This window comes from Hypanus sabinus, chromosome 9, assembly GCF_030144855.1.
Source record: "Hypanus sabinus isolate sHypSab1 chromosome 9, sHypSab1.hap1, whole genome shotgun sequence".
NCBI classification, from domain to species: domain Eukaryota; kingdom Metazoa; phylum Chordata; class Chondrichthyes; order Myliobatiformes; family Dasyatidae; genus Hypanus; species Hypanus sabinus.
In genome coordinates, this window is record NC_082714.1 from 155,188,193 (window position 1) to 155,213,437 (window position 25,245).

General features: G+C 45.9%; 1 protein-coding gene across 5 annotated transcripts in view; it reads left to right on the plus strand.

Moving 5' to 3' along the window:
* Nucleotides 1-25,245, plus strand: part of LOC132399930 (protein NDRG3-like) — a 122,013-nt gene that overhangs the window by 51,405 nt on the left and 45,363 nt on the right. For all 5 annotated transcript variants that reach the window (XM_059980881.1, XM_059980879.1, XM_059980883.1 and 2 more), the window contains 5 exons: nucleotides 12,737-12,842; nucleotides 15,461-15,581; nucleotides 21,906-21,968; nucleotides 23,383-23,443; nucleotides 24,088-24,174. In XM_059980881.1, the coding sequence (XP_059836864.1) occupies nucleotides 12,737-12,842; nucleotides 15,461-15,581; nucleotides 21,906-21,968; nucleotides 23,383-23,443; nucleotides 24,088-24,174 (438 nt within the window). The remainder of the gene's footprint in view (nucleotides 1-12,736; nucleotides 12,843-15,460; nucleotides 15,582-21,905; nucleotides 21,969-23,382; nucleotides 23,444-24,087; nucleotides 24,175-25,245) is intronic.

Genomic DNA, 25,245 nt, shown 5'->3' on the forward strand with positions numbered 1-25,245 from the left:
GAGTCACAATGTTCAGTCCGTGGTAAATTGGTTTATTATTCTCACATACTGCGCTACCCAGTGGAAAATGTTTGGCGTGCCATCCGTACAGATCATTTCATTACAACAGTCCATGGAGGTTGTACAAAGGAAAAACAACACCAGAATGCAGACTATGTGCAGGCAGATGCAAAGTGCACGGTCACAACGAGGTAGTTTGTGACATCAACAGTCCGGCTTATTGTACCATGGAGCCATGCAGAAGTCTGATAACAGTGGGATAGAAGCTGTCCTCGAGCCTGGTGGTACGTGTTTTCAGGCTTTTGTATCTTCTGCCTGACGGGAGGGTGGAGAAGACCATAAGGCCATAGGATATAGGAGCAGAATCAGGCCATTTAGTCCATTGAGACTGCTCCGCCATTTTATTATGGCTGATCCAATTTTCCTTTCAACCTGCCCCCCCAGCCATTCATGCTTTAACTTGGCTTCCACAGCTGCCTGTTGCAACTAATTCCACAGATTTGCCACTCTCTGGCTAAAGAAATCCCTCCTCATCTCTGTTCTGAAAGGACACCCCTCTATTCTGAGGCTGTGTCCTCTGGTCTTGGACTCTCCCACCATAGGAAACATACTCTCACATCCACTCTATCAAGGACTTGCACTGTTCAATAGGTTTCAATTAGGTTACCCCTCATTCTTCTGAATTCCAGTGAGTACAGGCCCAGAGCCATCAAATGCTCATCATTTGACAAGCTGTTCAAACCTGGAATTATTTTTGTGAACCTCCTTTAAACCCTCTCCAGTTTCAGTACATCCTTTCTAAGATAGGGGGCCCAAAACTGCTCTCAATACTCCAAGTGAGGCCTCACCAGTGCTTTATAAAGTCTCAACATTACGTCCTTGCTTTTATATTCTAGTCCTCTTGAAATAATTGCTAACATTGTATTTGCTTTCCTCACCACAGACTCAACCTGCAAATTAATCTTTAGGGAATCCTGCACAAGGACTCCAAAGTCCCTTTGCACTTCAAACTTTAGTGTTTTCTCTCCATTTAGAAAATAGTCAACCCTTTTTTCCTTCTACCAAAGTGCATGACCATACGCTTCCCGACACTGTTATTCCATCTGTCACTTCTTTACCCATTCTTCAAATCTGTCCAAGTCCTTCTGTACCCTCTCTATTTCCTCAAAACTACCTGCCCCTCCACCTATTTTTGTATCGCCTGCAAACTTTGCAACAAAGTCATCAATTCCGTCATCCAAATCACTGACATATAACATAAAAATAATTGTTCCCAATACTACCCTGGAGGTCCTGTTTCTCAGCTTTCTCTCTAGCTCCCTAAAATCTCTCTTCAGGACCGCCTTGCCTTGTCTACTCATGTGATTGGTGCCAATATGCACCAAGACTTCTGGCCCCTTACTGTAGCCCTTGAGAATGCCATGGAAACGATCCAGGACCTCACTGATCCTGGCACCAGGGAGCCAACATACCATCCGGGTGTCTCTTTCGCTGTCACAGAACCTTGTCTTTGTTCTTGTGACTAAGGAATATCCTATCAACATTGCAGTCCTCTTCATCTCTCTGCTCTTCTGAGCCACAGTTCCAGACTCAGTGCCCGAGACTGGCCACTGTAGCTCCCCCCGGCAGGTCGTCCCCCCGGAGTAGCATCTATGCGTGTATACATATTATTGAGGGGAATGGCCATGGGTGTTCTCGGCACTGGCTGTGCATTTCCCCTCCTTCTCTTGACAGTCACCCAGTTATCTCTCTCCTGTAAGCTAGAGGTGACCACCTCCCTGTAACTCCTGTCTGTCACCTCCTTATTCTCCGTCGAAGGTCATCAAGCTGCCACTCCAGTTCCTTAACTTGTTCTCTCAGGAGCTGCAGTTTGGTGCACCAGGTGAAGATGGGTTTATCTAGGAGACTGGTGGTCTCCCAGACTTCTCACATCCCTCATTCAGGACAATACACTGCCCCTGGAGATATTCTCACTATACTCTGCCCTGATAGATGAGGAATGAACAAGTAAGAACAGAGAGAGAGTAACCTGGAAGACAATTTACCTCACCCAAGCCTGATCTTACCTAAACCCGATGAGCCAAAGGCACTCTAAAGGCTGCTCCAAGAATGGCCGCTTGAATTATTCTTACTGACCCTTTCTAATGAATCCCTTTTGCTGAATGGTCGCTCCTTAACTCAGAGAAACAGCCATGAAACTCTGCCTTTGAAACCTCAATTGACAACCTGATTTAAAAAGTAAGAGACAGTGTAAAAAGAGCATCCCTGGTGTGGGTAGTCCAACTCCGAGAAAACTGGCACAAAGCTCTACTTTTTAAATCTTGACCGCAGACCTGACTGAAAGGTAGCCTTTTTTTTACGCACTGACTTCTTATTTAACGCTATCTTGCTAATTGGTCGCTCCTCAACTCAGAGAAACTACTGCGAAGTTCTGCCTTTAAAATCTCCATCGCTGCCCTGATTTTAAAAAAGTAACTCTTTTTAAGCTCCCCTGGTGTGGATTGTGTGGAGAGGAGAGACTTTCCGTGGCAAGCGGGTCTTGGATTAAGCTGGGCTCTTTACAGAGGCTGTGAGACGTGTAAATAGAAGTTCATTGTTAGAATGAAATTAAATCCATCGCCAATGTATCCGGTGTGTTTTCCGAGCTCCTCATCCTATCTAATCCTGAGCTGCCATCTGACCTCGTACTCTCTGTCTGAACTTGCCCCCACTGGCATTGTGCCAACCCATCTGCTGCTCATCCATAGCTCTGCCATCTTGCTATCCCAACGCTCTCTGGGCACTCGTCCACCGTGATGTGTAGATATCCAGCTCTAATCATGTTCCCAATCATGCTCTCTATCGCTCAGTACCTCCTAGCCTGCATGCAGGTTAAAAATTTCCTCAGTAGTGTTCAAAGTAAGTTTGTTATTAGATTTACCATGTACTCTGAAATTCATTTCCCTGCAGACACTTACAGGAAAAAAAGAAACAATAATATTTTATGATAAACTACTCGCTCGTTCGCTTTAGGTTGCATCTGGAACGTCCAGTTGGCGGACAGTTCCCCTCCACGCTGCTCTGGCGTGTTGGGAAATCATGTACGCGGCAGGTTGCAGCAGCGGTTTGCCTTTGCCTTCTGCCGGGTGAGTTTAAAGGGATCACCACCTCTTGTAGTGGATGACCAGGACGTCTAAGTGCCCTGTCATGCTCTTAGCGCTCCACCAACACTTGCTGGCCTGTCTTCTTGACCGTTGGACCATTAATCGGTCTCCTCTGCTTCATTTGCCAGGGCCAGACTTCACACACTGGTCCCCTACCTCACCGAGGGTCGAAGACCCGTTGGCTACCCTCACCTGGTTTGGCCCGTCTGCCGAGACGGTTTACCGGGGTGTGGCCGCTGCGCGTGCTACAGCTAAGCATCCCGTGGGGACCAAAGGTGGACGAGCTGCCCTGAAAAAGGACATGGCAGTCCCCCCCAGAGGTGCTACCCCTCCCCAGACACCCCATACACCCCATGATAACCTACACAAACAAAGACTGACAAAATGCCAACATGCAAGAGAAGACAAACTATGCAAGTTAAAAATAACACTGCAAAATGAGTTGTAAAGAGCCCTTGAACTTGAGACTATACATTGTGCAATCAGTTCAGGTTTGAGGTGAGTGAAGTTATCCACATTGGTTCAGGAGCCTGATGGTTCTAGAGTAATAACTGTTCCTGAACCTGGTGATGTGGGACCTAAGGCTCCTATACCTCTTGCCTGATAGTAGTGGCGAGAAGAGAGAATGGCCTGAGTGGTGCAGGTCTTTGATGGATGCTGCTTTCTCGTGGCAACACTCCATACATGTACTCAATGGTGGGGAGGGTTTTGCCTGTGTATCCACCGTAGGCTTGTCCATTCCTGACACTGGTGTTTCCACATCTCAGATGATGCAACCAGTTTGCATACTCTCTGTGCACTGTAGATGCCTGTGCGAGTTTCTGCTGACATGCCAGATCGACACAAATTTACAAGCAAGGGGTGCTGTCGTGTTGCTTTTGTGATGATACTTGTGCCCGGGTCCTAGGACAAACCCTTTGATGTGTCAACACCAAGGAATTTAAAGCTCCGACCCCACCTCTTCCCCGAATGAAGACTCCCTCGAGGACTTACGGCTTCTTCCTCCTGTAGTCGCTGATCGGCTCTTTGGTACCGCTGATGCTGAGTGAGATGCTGTTGTTCAGGGCCCATTAAGGCCCCATCCCTCCCAGTCTGTGACTTCCACCAGCCCTTTTAAAAATCATGGCCTACTACCACTTCAGAGACGTGAGGACAGATTTTGGGGTGATGCTCAGTTGCTATGCCAACATCAACCACTGGACCGAACAACCAAGGTCTTAAATAGTTGACCTGGTGTTGGGGTCTGACAGTCCTGATGAAGGGCCTCAGCCTGAAACGTCAACTGTTGACTCTTCCGTAGATGCTGCCCGACCAGCTGAGTTCCTCCAGCATTCTTTCGTGTGTTGCTTTGGACTTCCAGCATCTGCAGATTTCCTTGCGTAGGGGACTAACTGACCTCTTCTGGATCCACTTTCATGCTGTGTTGCTTTCCTTTAGATGAGTCATTAAACTTCTCTTACCTGCTGGGCAGATCCCACAGAGGCAATTTGAAGGAAAGACTTTCAATTCTCTCCAACATTCTGATCAATATTTATTCTTGAATCAATTTCAGTTACATCATCATCATTATGTGATATGTCATATTGACATGGGTGACCCTGGTCTTCTCCATGACCATGATTGTTCTTGGCAGATTCTTCTACAGAAGTGGTTTACCATTGCCTTCTTCTGGACAGTGTCTTTACAAGACGGGCGACCCCAGCCATTGTCAATACTCTTCAGAGATTGTCTGTCTGGTGTCAGTGGTCACATAACCTGGACTTGTGACCTGCACCAGCAGCTGCTACACTTTGTCCAAAGGTGACCTGCAGGGTAGCAGAGGGAAAGAGTGTCTTACACCTCCTTTGGTAGAGACGTATCTCCACCCTGGCACCTGATTCAGTCAGATATCTGAATCATTAAATAATGTTTGTGGAGGCTTGCTGTTCACAAATTGGCAGTACTTTGCAATACCTATGGGGTGTTTATTGGGTACTGGGCAACACAGCGTTGTAGCTAGTAGAAGCAGTACCTCAGCACCAGAGACCTGGGTTGAAACGCAGGCAACTGAGGAGGCCAAGTCATTGGGTATATTTAAGGCAGAAGTTGATAGATTTTTGATTAGTCAGGGCATGAAAGGATATGGGGAGAAGGCAGGAGAATGGGGCAGAGATGATGTGCCAGAGTAGACTCCATAGGTCAAATGGCCTATTCTGCTCCTATATCTTACCGTCTCTGTCAGTGTGGAGTTTGCACGTTCCCCCCCATGACTCGGATTCCTCTGGGTACTCCCGCCCCTGAGACACCTAAAAAGAACCAAGGACACGTGTCAGAATGCTTTTTCCGGATTTCAGTTCGTCATTCAGCACTGTTGTCACACAGACCTCAGTGGACATACTCCTACCCCTAAGTGCATCACTGTGCGGCTGTATGTTGGACTTCCTATCCGACAGACCTCAGACTGTCAGGATGGACAGCCACTCCTCAACACGGGTGCTCCCCAGGGCTGTGTGTTGCTCACACGTGACTGCACAGTCAAACATCTGAATAATCTCATAAAATGCTGCAGGAACTCAGCATCTGTGTAGAAGAGTAAACTGTCAACGTTCTTGGACGAGACCTTACTTCAGGACCCCTGCAGACTTTCTCATATCTCAGCAATCGGTTTGCTGATGACCTGACAAGTGGTGGGGCTCATCACTAACAGCGATGAGACAGCCTACGGAGAGGAGGTGAAGGAGTTCGAGGCCTGGTGCCTGGCAAATAACCTTAATGTCAACAAGACAAAGGAGATGGTTATTGACTTCAGGAGAACTCTCACCCCCCTGACCCTGGCAGTGGAATCTATGAACAGTTTCAAACCCCTGGGAGTGCACATCACACACAAACTCCTGTGGTCCTACACAGTCAAGAAAACTCACCAACGCCTCTACTTTCTGAGGAGGCTGAAGAGAGCTGGACTTTGCACACCCGTACTCGTGACCCGCTACGGATGGTCAGTGGAGAGTATCCTCACAAGGTGTGCATCACGGTCTGGAATAGAAACTGCACTACAGCAGACAGGGAGGCTCATCGATGGGTAGTCAAAACCACCCAAGGCATCACCGGTACCAGTCTACCCACTGTCCACCGTCAAAGACATGTATGCAGAAAGGAGCCAGGAAAGGCCCCCACCCACTCTACTCATGGACTGTTGGTCCCACTCCCATCGGGGAGGAGGCTACAATGCCAGGACCACCAGGCTCAGAACAGTTAGTTTCTCCAAGCACTAAGGCTGATCAACACCTCCAGCCGCCGACTCTATCACTACTTTACTATTTCCAGGCAGTGACCAACCCAGTGTCACCTTATGGACGTACAATCAATCTGTGTGCATCAGCTATCTTGTGTATTTATATTTATTGTGTTATTTTTGTGCTATGTTGGATCCAGAGTAACAATTATTTTCTTTTACACTGGCATACAGGAAATGACATTAAACAATCTTAAATTTCCCCCCACATTCTAAAGTCATGTAGGATGGCAAGTTAATTGGATGCATAAATAGGCCCTAGTGTGTAGGTGACTGGTAGTATCATTTAATCTTGATTTCAGCATTTAAGAGAAGTTTGAGATAAGTACATTGATGTGAGGGGTTTGGAGAGCTATGGTCCAGGTGTAGGTCGATGGGACTGGGCAGAATAATAGTTTGGCACAGTCTAGATGTTCCAAGGGGTTGCCTTCTGTTGGACTATCTGTGGGATTTACTGAGAATGTGGGGTGGGGGGGGGAATACAACTGGTGAAAATGGGTGGTAGAAATGCTTTGCTGTTTCCACATTGAGTTGTAATGCACTCTGGGACACACGGACTTGGTTGACAAACCACACAACTGCAACAATAATACAGTCAATTAGTGTAAATGTGAGTGAACAGAGCCTGCCAGAGCCAGCTGCTCAGTGTTTGTGATCTGGTCAAGCAGCACGGGCGGCCACTAATCCCAGCATCGGAGGCTTAATGCCTTCTGACATGACTGGCCTACATGCTGACGTCTGCATTCTGCCATCATGTTACCCAGCAGCTCTGCTGGGAATCCCAGAATTGCTGCCCAAACAGAACAGTGAGCACCTGGCATTAAGTGTTGTTCCAGGAAGACGGTCTGAAACAGGGCACAAAGCAGCAGCACTTGTATATGGAAAATTAATGTATGAATCACACACACACACACACACACACACTATATACTGAATGCATATATGTGTGTATGTGACTGTATATGTGTGTGTGTAGTGTGTATTTATATAGTGCATGTGTGTATTTATATCATATATGTATACTATATAATACATGTGCACACACATACTCTCTTATTGGAAGGACTTATCAAATTGTTCGGTAGTTGCAATGGAAGGTGATATTATGAAGTCCCTGCCTGATCCTAGACCAGAGAGGACGTTTGAGCTGCTAAGCACAGGGCATTTGATGTGGGTTTGCTCTGTTCAACAAGAGGAGTATCTGGGGTGGTTAGAGTCTTTTTCCTGCTTGTCTCCAGACCACATATGGCATGTGGCACCGGTCGGTGTCTTTCCTTTTGGTGCCTTTCCCAATTACTGTACATCGTTGCGACCCAGAGGGTGGCTCTTTCCTGCTTCTCATCTGAGACTGGGTGGGTGTTTAACAGCAACTCAGAATCGGGTTTATTATCACTCTCATACTTAAGTCGTGATATTTGTTATTTTGCAGCAGCTGTGTTGTGCAATACAGAAAAAATACTGCAAATGACAATGTGAGAAAGTATATAAAAACTAAATAATTAGTGCAAAGAGAGAGCAAAAATAGTGAGGACGTGTTGGTGGGTTCTTTGTTCAGAAATCCAGTGGCAGAGGAAAAGAGGATCCTAAAATGTTGAGTGTGTGTCTTTAAGCCCCTGTTGCTCAAGGGCTCCTAACTCTTTTTAATACCATGCACACCTACTATTAACTGAGGGGTCCATGGACCCCTGGTTGGGAACCCCTGTACCTCCTCCCTGATGATAGCAACATGAATGATATGGGTCTTTAGCGAAGGATGTTCCCTCTTAATCAGAACAGCACGTGATGTCCATATACTGTTACCTGAATCGAGTGAAGTTGTATTTGGGTAGTTTAGGACAATGTTGATGTTGTAATTGCAACCAAAAAATACCGTGTAACATAAATCACCAAAATATGACACAAAACTAGAAAGTATATTAATCGGAGGAGTTTTGAATTTTGAACTCCAAGGAGGAATGGTCAGGCTGATGGAATTCAGTGCTGAAGAATGCAAAGTCAAGTCAACTTTTATTGTCATTTCGACCATAACTGCTGGTACAGTACATAGTAAAAATGAGACGTTTTTCAGGACCATAGTGTTACATGACACTGTACAAAAAACTAGACTGAACTACGTAATGAAAAAAGACAACACAGAGAAAACCACACTAGACTGCATAAAGTGCACAAAAACAGTGCAGGCATTACAATAAATAATAAACAGGATAATAGGGCAAGGTGTCAGTCCAGGCTCTGGGTATTGAGCAGTCTGATAGCTTGGGGGAAGAAACTGTTACATAGTCTGGCTGTGAGAGCCCAAATGCTTTGGCTTTTCTCAGACGGCAGGAGGGAGAAGAGATTGTTTGAGGGGTGCAGGGGTCCTTCATAATGCTGTTTCCTTTATGGATGCAGCATGTAGTGTAAATGTTCATGATGGCGGGAAGAGAGACCCCGATGATCTTCTCAGCTGACCTCACTATCCACTGCAGGGTCTTGCGATCCGAGATGGTGCAATTTCCGAACCAGGCAGTGATGCAGCTGCTCAGGATGCTCTCAGTACAACCCCTGTAGAATGTGATGAGGATGGGGGGGGGGGGGGGGGGAGTCAGTGAGAATAAGAAGAGTCAACGTGCTTTTGAGCAATAAAGAGACAATAAAGTTGGGGAGGGTTCAGTGACCAGGGTTCAATTCCACCGCTGCCTGTAGGGAGTTTGTACGTTTCCTCTGGGTGTGCTGGTTTCCTCCCATAACCCAAAGATGTACGGGTGAGTAGGCTAATCGGTCACATAGGGATAATTGAACAGTGCGGGCTTGTCAGGCCAGAAGGTCCTGTTACCGTGCTCTATCTCTAAATCTACTTATCACATGGACATCAAAACATACGGAGAAATGCATCGTTTGTGTTACCAGCCAACTCAACCTAAATAAGTGCTGGGGGCCACTCGCAAGTGTTACCACGTATTCTGGTGCCAACATGACGTGCCTACAATGGTCAGCAGACCAACACAAGCAGGAGCAGCAACAACAACAGAACTAAACAAGCTTCTTTAATTACTCACACACACACAGAGACAGACAGGCTGCCTCTGGGCCTCCAGTCCTTGGCTCTCAGATTGGCAGACATTGAGCCTTGTCCACCCCCCCTCCCCCCAGTCCCTGGCTTAGACTTGCAGACATTAGGCCCCTGACCTTCAGATAGGCTGACCAGGGGCTCTGATCTTTGGGCCTTCCTCCAGGAAGGGAAGCGAAGACCAGAATGGGGGCTGGAGAAAGAAAGAAGTGGAGGGATGAGGTGGGGGGAGCAAGTTAGAGAAATCAATATTCATGCCATGCTACCCAGATGAGATGTGAGGTGTTGCTCCTCCGTCCTAAGTGTGGCCTCTTGTGAGACTAGAGGGGGGCATAGATCGACGTGTTGAAATGGGGATGTGAAAACCTTTGCTTTCCGCAGGCATTGCTTAACACTCTGACATCCTCCAACAGCTTGCCCTGTTCGTATAACATTAAACGGACGAGGGAGCTTAACAAGATCTAGTTCAAGTTTAATTGCCACAGTCTCTTTGGGGGCTTTGCTATTGCTGCACGGTGAGTGGTGGGGAGGGGGTGTGTTGAAGCTTTTTGCTGGAGCAAGTGGGAGGAGGGGAGATGGGAGGGTTGACACAGGTTTGCTGCCGCTTGTGCGGGGAGGGGGAGCTTTGGGGTTCTAACCTTTTCCTGTCATTCATTCTTTGGGTGTTTTTTCCCATCCTGTTTCATGGATGTCTGCAAAGAGTAAGAATTTCAGGTTGTATGCTATAGGCAATCTTCCATATTAAATTGAACTATTGAACCATTGAGAGTAGGCCTCTGTTAGTCTTGATAGACCATGGATTTGCACCTTGGAAAGTTTCCAGGCCGCAAGCCTGGGCAAGGTTTTTCTCATGGAAGACCAGCAGTTGCCCAAGCTACAAGTCTGCCTTCTCCACGCCACCGATGTCCAAGGGAAGGGTATTAAGACCCATACAGCTTGGCTCCGGTGTCATTGCAGAGCAATATGTGGTTAAATGCCTTGTTCAAGGACACACACGCAGCCTCAGCTAAGGCTCGAACTAGCGACCTTCACATCACTAGACGAACGCCTTAACCACTTGGCCACACGCCAACACTGAACCATTGAACCATACACATGAAACAGTGTTCCTGTGGAGCCAAGGTGCAAACCACACAACCAACAGCACACAGCACATATAACACATATAATTATGATTCCGGAAAAAACATTTGTTATATAAATTAAAAGTAATAATATAGCCCAAGTCCCTGAGTGTCATGGCTTGTAGAATAATGATGCATGGATGTTGTCTTGGACAACAGGCATGAATGAGGGCCTGGTCTGTGCCACAACTGAGGCCACGCTGCTTCCTCACCGTTGGTCTGGCCATCGAACCAGTGAATATTTCTGCAAGAACAGCCCACACCCGTTCCTCCCATCCTGCAGTGCTCCTGCAAGTGAAGGCTATCCAGCTGGTCTTCCACCGAGCGAACACTGGGGGGCAGCACTGACGGGAAGGGCCAGGCTCCGAACCAGTATGGAATCCAGAGGCCCACAGCCAGCAATTGCGTCTCTTTCCTCGGTGGCCACAGCAGGAGACCCCAAAGCAACAGAGGCCTCTTAGCTCTCCCACCATCGGTTTCGCCAGTGAACCGGTGAACTACCCACATCATTAAATCCTGTTATAGATGTGGTCTTTGTTTCGCTCAATGTCTTCTCCCTCATTTTTCTTTCTACTTAGACCAGCCTGCTTTCTTTCTTCTGATGAAAGCTCTCTGAGGTGAAGAGTTGGCCAGATTAAATAATACAGGGCGATGAGCGAAAGAAAGACTTTATAGGACATCAATGAGGCCTCACTTGGAGTATTGTGAGCAGTTTTGGGCCCATTGTTTAAGAAAGGATGCACTGACATTGGAGAGGGTTCAAAGAAGGTTCACAAAAAAGATTCTGGGATTGAAAGACTTATCATATAGAAGTATTTGGTGCCTCTGGGCCTGCATTCACTGGAATTTAGAAGAATGAAAATGATGTCCTTGAAGTATATTGGAAGGTCTCGATAGAGTGGATGTGGAGAGATTGTTTCCAGTGGTGGGAGAGTCTAAGAGCAGAAAATACAGCCGCAGAGTAGAGAGGTGTCCACTGAGAACGGAGATGAGGAGGAATTTCATTAGCCAGAGAGTGGTGAATCTGTGGAATTTGTTGTCACAGGCGCCTGTGGAGGCCAGTTCATTAGGTACATTTAAGGCAGACGTTGATAGATTCTTGATTAGTCAGGGCACGAAGGGTTCCAGGGAGGTGGCAGGAGACTGGGGCTGAGAAATGAATCAGCTGTCATTGGGAGCAGACTCAATGAGCCAGGCAGACGAAATCTGTTCCTGTATCTTATGGAAAGTGGGGTGAGTGGTCAGCATTGCTGCCTCCATACCAGACCGTGAGGCAACCAGTCTGAATGCTCTCGAGGTGCATTTACAGAAATGTGAATGTCTTACTAGGTCTGTGTATAGAACTGTGGGTGTCCTCAGAGTGTTGGGTTTACAATCCATTTCCAGGAGGATGTGGGACCTTTTGTGATTTAGAGTCTTGCGGCTGCTGCTGCCATTGGGGAAGGGGTACAGGAGCCTCAGGCCCCACGCCACCAGGTTCAGGAACAGTTATAAACAGGAGACCCTGCAGATGCTGGAAATCCAGAGTAGCGCACACAAAACACTGGAGGAACCCAGCAGGTACTGAGAACATGAGTCGCAGAATCCTTGAAAGTGAGTCTGTAGGTTCTGTAGGTTCAACCATGAAGCTCCTGATAACTTCACTCAGCTCAACACCTAAGAGAGATGACTGTTTCTGAGTAACACGTACAAAATTCTAGAGGAAGCTTAGATCCAACAGACTCACTTTCAAGGACTCTACAACTCACATTCTCAGTATTATCTAATCATTATTCTTAGCTTTTTTGCACAGCTTCCCTATTGCGTATTGGTTGTCTGTCTTTGTGTGTAGTTTTTGTTGACTTTATCGTATTTCTTTGTTCTACTGTAAATGCCTGCAAGAAAATGTGTCTCAGGATAGTATAGGGTGACATATACGTACTTTGATAATAAATTCACTTTGAACTTTGAGTTGGTGCCAGCAGAAAGCTGCTTTGGTAGCAGCTTTCAAAAAGGGACAAACAACTTAGAAGAGAGGAAAAGTGAGGGCCATGGTTCAAAGAGCAGTGTAACTTGTGGCTTCTGAGATGATCTCCTTTCACTTGGCAGGGTTTCCTGTCCTTTTTAGCTTTGATTTGGGATAACGTAACGTTGTCTCTTCCTCCTACAGGAACATGACATCGAAACTGCACATGGGGTGCTGCACGTTACCATGCGTGGGACCCCTAAGGGGAACAGGCCTGTCATCTTAACCTACCACGACATCGGCCTCAATCGTAAGTCCTTTTAATTTCCCCCCTTCTCTGGAGGACCTTGGAGGTAAACTGATTTGCGATCCTATGGCTAAATATCTGAATGTCATCGTGCAGGTTACGGATCGTGGCATCTATTTTGCATACAGTAGGTTTTTTGTCAAGAGGTACAGTATAATAGACAGGTGATCTGATTTGGGGATACAATAGATTCCGGTTAATTGGGACGGCTACTTAGTTGAAACAACTCTTAAAGAACAAAAATTAATTGAAAAAACAGCCAGGATTGCCTTTAATTTATTTGGGACATTATGCTGCTTAATTGGGAATGGAGAGTGTTGCTGAACGGTTTCTGACTAGATTCAGTTGCGTGAGCTTGTTTGGCTGTTAGACACTACACCATTTTAAATAGCGTCAGTTGCGTGTTTATGTTCAAAAAGCAATGATTTTTGTCACCGATAGTCAATGAGAAATCAGTACCAGGACAATCTATTATTGTTTTGTTCACTATGGTTTCAAGCATTCAGGCTTGGAGAAGCTGGAAATGAAACTATTTCACTACTTCAAGTTAGGAACTATGAAGAATTTTATGCTATCAGCAGTCATCTTCAATGTTACCTTTGTTCCCCAATGGACAATCAGCACTCAGCGGTGTCTTCAAGTAGCTGTTTGCATACGTCAGTGGCACACCCTGGTACTCTGCTTCGACAGGCGGGCTAGCCGGTAGGTCTCATACGCCCGTGAGATGGGGATATACCTGTCCTCGCATGTGAAGTCAGCTCCGGTGGACTGGGCGGATGAGATCTACAGTGAGGTCCAACGGCCAGGAAGGCGGTTCTGCGACGCTCCGTGAAGAACGATGGACATGTCAAGGCACAGAGGTCATGGTCATCTACTGCAATTGAAGAAGACCCCAGGTGTGACTCATCTTGTACCACTGGGCCCAGACTCCTGAAGTTGAGAGAGCCAGTGCAATGGCTTTTCCACTTTGAAAACTCTAATGCACAGGGTTCCTGTCATCGTGAGATGCCGCCAGTAATATTGATAGAGTTCTAATTTGTTCTGCATTTCACTTAGATGCATAATTTGATACTCAGTTAAACGGTAGTTTGTCTTTTTATACCTTTTTAACTGTTTCCATGAAACTTTAGCTAAATGGAGCAGCTGCTTAATTGGGCCAGAGTGTACATTGGTCCTGATGTGTGGCTATTAATCGGAATCCACTGTAATTACTACCATTGCTGTATTATGTTTTTGATAGCAGAGAATCATTAAATCCACCTGTTAGGGCATTTGTTTAATTTGGATGATAAACAGCATCCCTAACAAAGCAATATGTTCAGGAATGCGCTGGACTGCCCTGCAGCCAAACATGAACCCAGGACTTATTCAGACAGAAATACCATCCACAGAGCCAAGGCTGGCAATGCTCTGACACCTCAATAAGTAGCAGTATCAGGAAATGTTGGAATGTCATGGGTATAATGTAAGACGGAAATTGGGATGAATGGGAAATGATGTAGGGATTGATGAGGAGTTATAAGGTTCTATTATTGGCCCTTGTGTTGGTGTTAGGGTGAATTCTGGAGTTATGGAACATAATATTAATTTCAACAGCAGTCAGTCTTCAGTTCTGAATGTGGATTGTAGACTGAGTTTAAAATGCAGCTCAGGATAGTGGTCTTATCTGGAGCTGGAGACTGGGCTTGATTGATGTCTGCATATGCATGAGCACAGCTCAGACAGCAGTGACTAACCTTGGAGTGTTGGTGATTGAAAATTACATGCAACTCAAAGGATGCATTATGAATGTGTTGTAACTATCAAAATTGTCCTGACTTTACCTTCGGTCTTTTGCATATAAAAATATGGTGTAATGGGTCAGTGAGCCTCTCTTCAGAGTGACTCTAAATGCTGTCAGCTTGTGTATGTTGAATAAAGTCTTTTATAGTTCCAGCTGCATGTCTGTCTGCTGGCTTTCGTTGACAGAAAGACCAGTTGGGATGAGTGACCCCTTGGTCAAAACCCATGGACTTAGCCAATGAATTATACGTTCTATAACTGAGTACATAACATCATGAGTAGGCAGTTGACCTCTCAAAGAGAGAGGCAGTGTAAAGCAGAGTTTGGGACGTGTGGGAAATGATTGGTGAGGGGTTATAAGGTTCTATTATTGGCCTGCATGTTGGGATGGGTGAGTCCTTGGTGAACAAATCTATGGACTTGGCCAATGTTCTATACGTTATATTATTGGGTACATAGCATCAAGAATAGGCAGTTAGCTCTTCAAACCTGCTGCCAATTATTGAGATCCTGACTATCTGGGTTCAGTTTGGTTCCTGAAACCTTTTCTGTGCTGCTGGGAATAAGTGGCAAGACCAAACCAATGTAATTGTCAATGTGCATCCATTAAAACTTAGGCCAGAGAAGAATGGACATGTCCGGTAAACTCTGGAGGGAGTGTAGATTGGACAAGGGCATGGCCTGGTTTGCATTCTGATGAGACTCCCGCAGAACAGTTGTCACGTTTCTGCGGTCAACATTGAGCATGGAAAAATGTTATGTTGGATTTGCTGATGTTTTGTTCTCTTTGTTATTTCCCCCCCCCCCCCCAAACTCTGTTTGACCTGTTTTCCCCACAGACAAATCTTGCTTCAACACATTGTTTAACTATGAGGACATGCAGGAGATCACACACCACTTTGCCGTGTGTCATGTCGATGCCCCTGGGCACCAGGAAGGAGCTCCGCCTTTCCCTACAGGGTAAGGGCTTTTGCACTTAACGTGTTGCTATCCTTTAACATTGGAACAGTAGTAGGCCGTTCAGCCCCTTCGTTGAGATCATGGCTGCTCTGCATTTTAACTCCAAAAGAGCTTGCTTGTAAAACCCTTACCCTGTGTGGTGCATTTACCATGATGTGTAACAGCACCAGTGATGAGTGTTGAACTCCCACTGCTGGCCGTCAGGACTGTGTACGTTTTACCTGAGACCGTTGGCTTTCCTCCGTTTTGTACCCACATTGCAAAGGTGAATGGCTTAGGGTTAATAAGTTGTAGGGAGGGAGGGAGGGGGGGAGAGAGAGAGAGAGAGAGGGGGGGGAGAGAGAGAGAGAGAGAAGGGGGAGAGAGAGAGAGAAAGAAAAAAAAAGGCTTTTTGTTGTTTTGGTCCTGTTGTTTGTCGTGTTCCGTGTGGTTCTGGCGTGCATGGTGGGCACACTATGTCTGCGCCAGATGCGTGATGTCACTTGCTGACTACACTAGCGCATCCTCGGACCGTGATGCTCGTTGACGCAAATGACACGTTTCGCAATGTTTCGATGTGCATGTGACAAATCTTTCTTTACCCTTACCAATAGAAGCCTTTCCTCTTGGAATGTTTCCAACAGTCTAGGACCAGGTGCACAGCATCAGTATTCAAGGATGCCCTTTCAGAACAGAGATGAGGAGGAATTTCTTTCACCAGAAGGTGATGCATCTGTGGAATTCATTGCCACAGGTGGCTGTGGAGTCCAAGTCATTGGGTATATTTAAGGTGGAGGTTGATAGATTCTTGATTAGTAAGGGCATCAAAGGTTACAGAGAGAAGGCAGAAGATGGATAATAAATCAGCTATGATCGAATGTTGGAGCAGATTCAAAGGGGCAAATGGCCTAATTCTGCTCCTATATCACGTGGCCTTATTAAATGGGTTTGATTTTTCCTTTCAAGTATCTTCTCTTTACCCCCGTCCCTTACTTGTCATCCCAGTCAAAAGGCACAGCATGGCACCTGGTCACCTTGCCCCATATCTGCCAAAGTTCAAAGTAAATTTATTAATGAAGTATATATACACCACCATATACAACCCTGAGATTCATTTTCTTGCAGGCGTACTCAATCTATCCAATAATCATATTAGAATCAACGACTGGGTGTACAACCTGTCTGCAAAAGACAACAAACTGCAAAGAAAAAAAATAAGCAATAAATATTAAGAACATGAGGTGAAAAGTCCTTGAAAGTGAGTCCCTAGATTGTGGGAACAGCTCAGTTCAGTTCAATGAAGTTATCCCCTCTGGTTCAAGAGCCTGAAGAGTTAAGGGGTAATAACGGTTCCTGAAACTAGAAGTGTGGGTCCTGAGGCTCCTGTACCACCTTTCTGACGGCAGCAGCGAGAAGAGAGCATGACCTTGGGTGATAGGGGTTCCCTGATGATGGATGCAGCTTTCCTGTGACAACACTCCATGAAGATGTGCTCAGTGGTGGGGAGGGCTTCACTCACAGTGGACTGGGCCATATCCTCTACTTGTCGAAGTTTTAGATATCATGCCAAATCCTTGCAAAGTTCTGAGGAAGTAGAGGCGTTGCCGTGCTTTCTTCATAATTACACTGCGTGCTGGATCCAGGACCAGGCCTCTGAAATATTACCGAGGAATTTAAAGTTGTTAACCCTCTCCACCTCTGATTCCCCAATGAAGACTGGCTCATGGACCTCTTTTTTTTCAGCTGAAGTCAATAATCAGCTCCTTGGTCTTGCTGACATTGAGTGAGAGGTTGTTGTTGTGGCACCACAGCCAGATGTTCAGTCTCCCTCCTATGTGCTGATTCATCACATTTGATTCGGCCAACAACAGTGGTATCATCACCAAACCTAAATATGGCATTGGAGATGTACTTAGCTGCACCGTCATATGTGTAAAGTGAGTAGAGGAGGGGCTAAGCATGCACCATCATGGTACACCAGTGACGGAGATTGTGGAGAAGATAATGTTGCCAATCTGAACTGACTGGGCTCTGTAAGCAAGGAAATCGAGGATCCAATTATACAGGGAGGTATTGAGGGCAAAGTCTTGAAGCTTATTGATTAGTTTTGAGGGAATGATAGTACTGAATGTGGAGCTGTAGTCAATAAGAAACATCCTGATTGATGCATCTTTGCCATCCAGATATTCCAGGCTTGAGCGAAGAGCCAATAAAATGGAAAGTCCTACAAAAAGTAGTGGATATGGCCCAGTCCACCATGGATAAAGCCCCTCCCACCATTGAGCATATTTACATGGGGTGTTGTTGCAGGAAAGCAGTATCCATCATCAGGGACCCTCACTACCCAGGACATGCTCTCTCCTCACTGCTGCCTCAGGACTCCCACAACCAGGTTCAGGAACAGTTACCCCCCTCAACCATCAGGCTCTTGAACCAAAGGGGATAACTTCACTCAATTCCACTTGCACCATCACTGAAATCCTCCACAACCAACGGACTCATTTCAAGGACTCTTCATCTCATGTTTATGATATTTATTGTTTATTTCTTTCTTTTTGTATTTACATGGTTTGTATTTTGCACACTCATTAAACACCCAAGTTGGTACGGTCTTCAATTGATTCTATTATGGTTATTATTCTGTTGTGAATTTATTGAGTATGCCTGTAAGAAAATGAATCTCAGGGTTGTATTCAGGAGGGCATGGAGAGACCACTCCCCACTGAACATTGACGACTCCTCAGTAGAGATTGTTAAAAGCACCAGATTTCTTGGTGTTCACCTGGCGGAGAATCTCACCTGGTCCCTCAACACCAGCTCTGGGCAAAGAAAGCCCAGCAGCATCTCTACTTTCTGCGAAGGCTGAGGAAAGTCCATCTCCCACCCCCCCCCCCCATCCTCATTGCATTCTACAGGGGTTGTATTGAGAGCATCCTGAGCAGCTGCGTCACTGCCTGGTTTGGAAATTGCACCATCTCGGATCACAAGACCCTGCAGCGGATAGTGAGGTCAGCTGAGAAGATCATCGGGGTCTCTCTTCCTGCTATTATGGACATTTATACTACACACTGCATCTGCAAAGCAAACAGCATTATGAAGGACCCCACACACCCCTCATACAAACTCTTCTCCCTCTTGCCGTCTGGGAAAAGGCACTGAAGCATTCGGGTTCTCACGACCAGACTATGTAACAGTTTCTTCCCCCAAGCTATCAGACTCCTCAATACCCAGAGCCTGGACTGACACCTTACTGCCCTATTGTCTTGTTTATTATTTATTGTAATGCCTGCACCACTTTGAGCACTTTATGCAGTCCTGGGTAGGTCTGTAGTCCAGTGTAGTTTTTTTTCTGTGTTGTACTGTGTCATGTAACACCATGGTCCTGAAAAAATGTTGTCTTCTTTTTACTATGTACTGTACCAGCAGTTATGGTCTAAATGACAATAAAAGTGACATGACTTGACATGTATATGGTGATATATATGTTCTTTGATGATAAATTTACTGAAATGGCACCTGCTGTGGATCTGTTGTGCTTTGCCCTTCCTGTGTTGGAGCTGCCTTATACACAGTTAATAGTGTCAGAATATAGGTCACTTGTCTCTGGGAGGAGTCTATAGCAGGTGGGCACAACTGCAAGCTCCACGCAATTGGAGTTAGAGATTATTGCTAAGGTTGCGTGATTAAAAGAGACTCGGAAATGAAGTTCTGATGACTTGGCATGTGATAAGGAATATGCAGCTGCGAGAACAGCTAAGATAAACAGTGTAATGTAACTCAGGCCAACAACCAAAGCAGAGACAGAGGAAGCAGGCAACTAAAAGTGTGACCTTGGATTTTTTTTCAAGGACAATTATATCAAGATATACTCAGTGGCCACTTTATTAGGTACACCTGTACATCTGCTTGTTAATGCAATATCTAATCAGTGCACAAAAGCATGCAAATATGGTCAACAGGTTCAGCTATTCAGACCAAACATCAGAATGGGGAAGAACTGTGATCTAAGAGACTTTGACTGGGATATGATTGGTGTTGTCAGACAGGGTGGATTGAGTATCTCAGAAACTGCTGATCTCCTGGGATTGTCACCCACAATAGTCTCTAGAATTTGTGGAAAAACAAAAAAAAATCCAGTAAGAGGCAGTTCTGTGGGTGAAACACCTTGTTAATGAGAGAGAGGTCAGAGGAGAATGGCCAGACTGGTTCAAGCTGACAGGAAGGCAACGGTAACTCAAATAACCACCCGTTCGACAGTGGTGTGCAGAAGAGCATCTCTGAATACACAATATGTCGAACCTGGAAATTATCGGGCTACAACAGCAGAAGATCATGAATGTGCATTCAGTGGCCATTTTATGAGGGACAGAATAAAGAGGGCACTGAGTATTTGAGGAATATAAGCTATCAGTAGAAAACTAACTATGTATGGGAATCATTCCTTTCCCATGAAGGTGTATGAAACTGGCAACAGTTCCTGCAGCTTTGACGATTCCATTGTGGGAGTGCAGGGTTTTGGAAATGCATTCTGTTTTGTTTCTGTCCATCAACACGATGGAAAGGATTTGGGGAGTCTCTCACTGCACTGTACCACGTGCAATTTAACTCAGATATGGGTCCTATGGGTAGGAAAGGTTTAGAGCAGGGGTTCCCAACCTTTTTCATGCCATGGACCAATTCCAATAAGCAGAAGGTCCGTGAGCCCCTGGCTTAGAGGGACATTGGCCAAATGCAGGTAGCTGGGACTAGTTTAGATGGGCATCCTCATTGGAATGGATGAGTTGGTCTAAAGGTTCTATTTCAATGCGGTATGAACCTGCACTGATGCTGACTCCAAGCTTCTTCCCCAGGTTATGACCAGTATTTATGTTCATGTGAATGATAGGTCATGGGTTAAGGGTGAAAGGTGAAATCTTTAAGGGGATCATGAGGAGGAACTTCTTCACTCAGAGGGTGGCCAGAGTGTGGAACAAGCTGCCAGTGCAGATAGTGGATGTGGGGTCGACTTCAACATTGAAGGGGCATTTGGAAAGGTACACGGATAGCAGGGGTATATAGGTCTATGGTCCTAATGCAGGCCAATGGGACTAGGAAGATTAATGGTTCAGCATGGACTAGATGGACCAAAAGGTCTCTTTCTCTGCTGTAGTATTCTTTGACTATGTGAACTGTCATGACCCAGCACATGGCAGAAGATGCCTACAGCCTCCGCAGCAGCCAGCAAAGCCATCCCACCAGTTTCTCAAACACATTTGTACCTCAATCAAGCATTCAGAATCTGGGGCGATCTGTGTTTTAAATACGTGGCAACTGAGTGAAGGTGGGACCATCTCTGTTTTTTATACATGGAAAATGAGTGACACAGATAGTTAGTTAAAGGAGAGTGTTTACTATCCCCGGGAAGAGCACTGTTGATGTTCCCTCTGGTGTTTTTTACAGCTGCGTGGATCAGCCATTGCTCTGAGCAGGAAATTTTTACACAGCCTGAAAACTGCACAGCACTTCAAATGTTCTTTTTTGTAATATCGTACTATGAATATTTAGAATGAAAATTGAAAAATCACATACTTTTGGGTATAATGAAATACAGTTCAACAAAAGAAAAACTTTCACGTTTTGTAAACTACTTCTTGTCCCTCTTTATTCTGGCTGCATGGCAACAGAGGCTATGTGTGTGGGAGCATTTCAGTTACCGCGTGGCCACGGAACTGAGAGGGAACAGTGGGCACTGTTGGCATTGTAGATTTCCCATCGTGTCACCTACTAGGGTGGCCCATGTAAATAAACATTGGCCTGAAGCTCAAACACCAGGAAATCTGCAGATGCTGGGAATTCAAGCAACACACACAAAATGCTGGTGGAACGCAGCAGGCCGGGCAGCGTCTATAGGGAGAAGTACAGTCGATGTTTCGGGCCGAGACCCTTCGTCAGGTCTAACTGAAAGAAAAGGTATTAAGAGATTGGCCTGAAGCTGACTTGTTGGCTGTGTATAGTGTATAGAACAGGCTTGTGTAGAGGAACTTGGTGTCAAAGAGCTCAGAAAGAGGCCCTTTGGCCCATCTAGTCTGTGCTGACCTGTTTCTCTAGCTAGTCTCATCTATCCACATTTGGACCATAGTCCTCCATAACCCTCCCATCCATGTACCTATCCAAACGTCTCTAAGGTGTTGCAATTGAACCTGCATCGACCACTTCTGCTGGCAACTTGTTCATGCGTTTGCAACATCCTGAGTGAGATAGATTCCCCTCTTGTTTGTCGGCCATATAACTGCAGCCGATTGTTCGCACCGTGCATAGCAATGCAATTTCCATGACTTGCATTTATTTTTGTCGTTGCCTTTGCAGGTACCAATATCCCACCATGGATGAACTGGCTGAGATGCTGCCGGCAGTCCTGACCCACTTAAAGTGAGTTCAGTGTAAACGTTAGCCTAAATCAGGTTTATTATCATGTGAAGTTTGTTGTTTCGTGGCAACAGTACAACACGATACATAAAATATGCTATAAATTGTAATTATTTGTGTGTGTATATACAAAGAGGTCAAAAAGAGAGCAAAAATATTGAAGTAGTGAATCAGGGTTAATGTCTGATGTATGCCATGAAATGTTTTACGGCAGCCATACAGGGAAATACATAAAAAATTATAAATTATATTAAGAAATATGTTAAAAATTAAATTAGCAAGTAGATTGAAAATGTTCATGGGTTCATTTTGTCTGCTCAGAAATCTGACGGTAGAAGAAAAGAAGCTGTTGTTAAAATGTTGAGTGTGTGACTTCAGGCTCCTGCACCACCACCTCAATGAGGAGAAGACCTATCTGGTGGGGGGGTTGGATGTCGCCTTTTTGAGGCATTGTCTTTTAAAGGTTTCAAAGGTACATTTAATGTCAGAGAAATGCATACGATGTACATCCTGAAATTTTTTTTCTTCGCAAACATCCATGAAAACGGAGGAGTGCCCCAGAGAATGAATGACAGTTAAACGTTAGAACCACAAAGAACTCCCCCCCCCAGCTCCCCCTCCCATGCATATGCTCAGCAAAGCAATGATGACCCCCACCAGAAATAAAAACATTGGTGCCCCCCCCCCCCAACCGAGCACTCAAGCGTGCAGCAAAGCATCAATAAGGACACAGACTTGCAGTTCTCTAATAAGGGAGAAAGAGCTGTCCCCGTTTCACAGTAAGATGGGAGACCTAGCAAACAGCTCACTGATTTAATGATGTTAAAAGTCTGTTGCATTGCTTGTTCTGAGCTCTGTGCCCAAAGAACTCGGGTCAGCCAGCAGCCAGCTAGCTGATCTTCCGTGTACTCCTGTGACACACCAGTTTCCTGTGGAGGCACCGACGTTGAGTCCGCCCACCCGCCTCCGGAGCCACGAGATCCCGGAACGCTGAAGGGCATGTTGGTCTTCTAGGGCCGCGTCCTCGCTATATCGAATAGCGGCCAGTCGTGAGACCCCGAGAGCGGGTCCCATTCCCCCAAAGAACCGAAGTCAGCGTGTAACTCCAGGTCAGGGTCTTCAAAAGAACCCTGAAAGGGAAAAATAGAGATATTAAAGATGGAAATAGAGCTGTTTCCAAAGATGCAAGCAAAGGAGTCGCCATTAGGTGCCATTGTCCTCCTAAGCTCAACCCTAAAGGATGGAGACCCTTTTGAAGATGTCCGCAATTTGCTGGGGATGATGGGTGGGCCTTTCCAGTCCTTTCCCCATTCACCACCTCCCCTAGCGACCACTTTGCAAAATATGACTGGTCTTCGGTTTCATTTCACTGACTGCCAGAAGTACTGAGAACTTTCTGTATCTGATTGTCTTGCAGTGTTCAGAATGTGATTGGGATTGGAGTTGGGGCTGGAGCCTACATCCTAACAAGATTTGCAGTAAGTATCTAAGATGGACAATATATTATTCAGTGCACACTCTTTTCTGGACCTCATTGTGTTTTGGTGGCAAGTTGGTGTCACCAGTAAAGGGGCTAAGGGTTACTGTGAGAATAGGGTTGGGGGTGGGAAGAGTATCAGCCATGATTGAATGTTGAGCAGACTTGATGGGCCAAATGGCCTAATTCAGCTCCTATGGGTCTTGTGGTTAGAGGATTAGTAATTCACAGGTTTACATTGAGTTAGTCATATTCTAACAACTGGGGATGGAATAAATCTAAATTAATGATTGTCTATCAGTGCTGGTGTCCGTGAAACTACCAGACTGGTGAGCCGAACAACATCATTCTTTTGGGGAAGTTGACTTGCCATCTTTGCCTGGCTTTGCTGACGTGTAACTGCATTGGGCTGGTAACTGCCCTCTGAGATGGCCTGATTGTCCACACAAGCAAACCCTCCTCAATGTGAGGCTTGCTTCAGTGCCGCACCAGTGTGTTAGCCTGGACTTGTTGGCGGGCTCTGATGTGGTATTTGAGCCTGGAGCCTTCTGACCCAGGAGGGAGGATAATGGTCGATACTGCGCAGTGTACTGAAGTGTATCGTGAACTGCCGTTAATCTTTCATTTCTGCCTGGTTTGTGCAAGCTGAGCTACCAAAACCTCGTTGAAGGACTCGTCCTCATCAACATTGACCCGTGTGCTAAAGGATGGATGGATTGGGCTGCATCAAAGGTTGGTTGGGATAATTCTGTCAAATGATTTCCTGATTTCTCCTCCTTTTGAATAATTTTGCAATCTAGCACCCCTGAGAGGTGACTTGATAGAGGTGTACGAGATGAAAAAAGGCATCAATCAAATGGATAGCCAGGGGAGAAACTGCTCGTAATGAGGGCAACATTTTAAGGTGATTGGAGGAAATTATTGGGGGGGGGGGGGAAGGGACATCAGAGGTACATTTTTCACACAGTGAGTGATGGGTTTGTGGAATTACCTGCAGGGCTGGTGGTAGAGGCAGAAATATCAGGAACAAGTGAGAGACTCTTAGATAGGCACACGGATGATAGAAAAATGGAGCGAAGGGTTAGATTGACCTTGGGGTAAGCTAAAAGGTCGGCACAACATCGTGGCCTATACTGTGCTGTTGCTTTCCACAGGGGCTGCTCCCTCTATAATTCCGTTGTCCAATCATCCCTCCCCACTAATCACCCCTGGCACTTAACCCTGCAAGCAGTGTAATTGCTATACCTGCCCATCCACCTCCTCCCTCACCTCCATTCAGGGCCCCGGATTGACCTTCCAGGTGAGGCAACACTTCACTGTTGTATCCAGTACTCCTGCTGTGGCCTCCGCCAGGTTGCTCAGCCTCATTGTAAATTGTGGGGCCGCTTCGTCGAGCACCTCCACTCCATTGGCCAAAAGTGGAGCTTCCTAGTGGCCAAACATTTTAATTCTGACTCCTGTTCTTGTGCCAACATGTTCGTCCATGGCGTCCTCTTGTGCCACGATGAGGCCACCCTCGGTTGAGGGACAACACAATATATTCCGTCTGGGTAGCCTCCAATCTGATGGCATGAATATCAATTTCTCCTTCCAATTAAAAAAAAAATAATTTCCCACCTTCTTCCATTCCCCACTCTAGCCCCTTATCTCTTCTCACCTGCCTCTCTCTTCCCCCTGGGTCTCCTCCTCCTTCTCCTTCTCCTATGGTCCACTCCCTTCTCCTATCAGATTCCTTCTTCTCCAGCGTTTTACCTTCCCAACCCACCTGGCTTCACCTATCACCTCTTTTCCCCCCCACCCCAA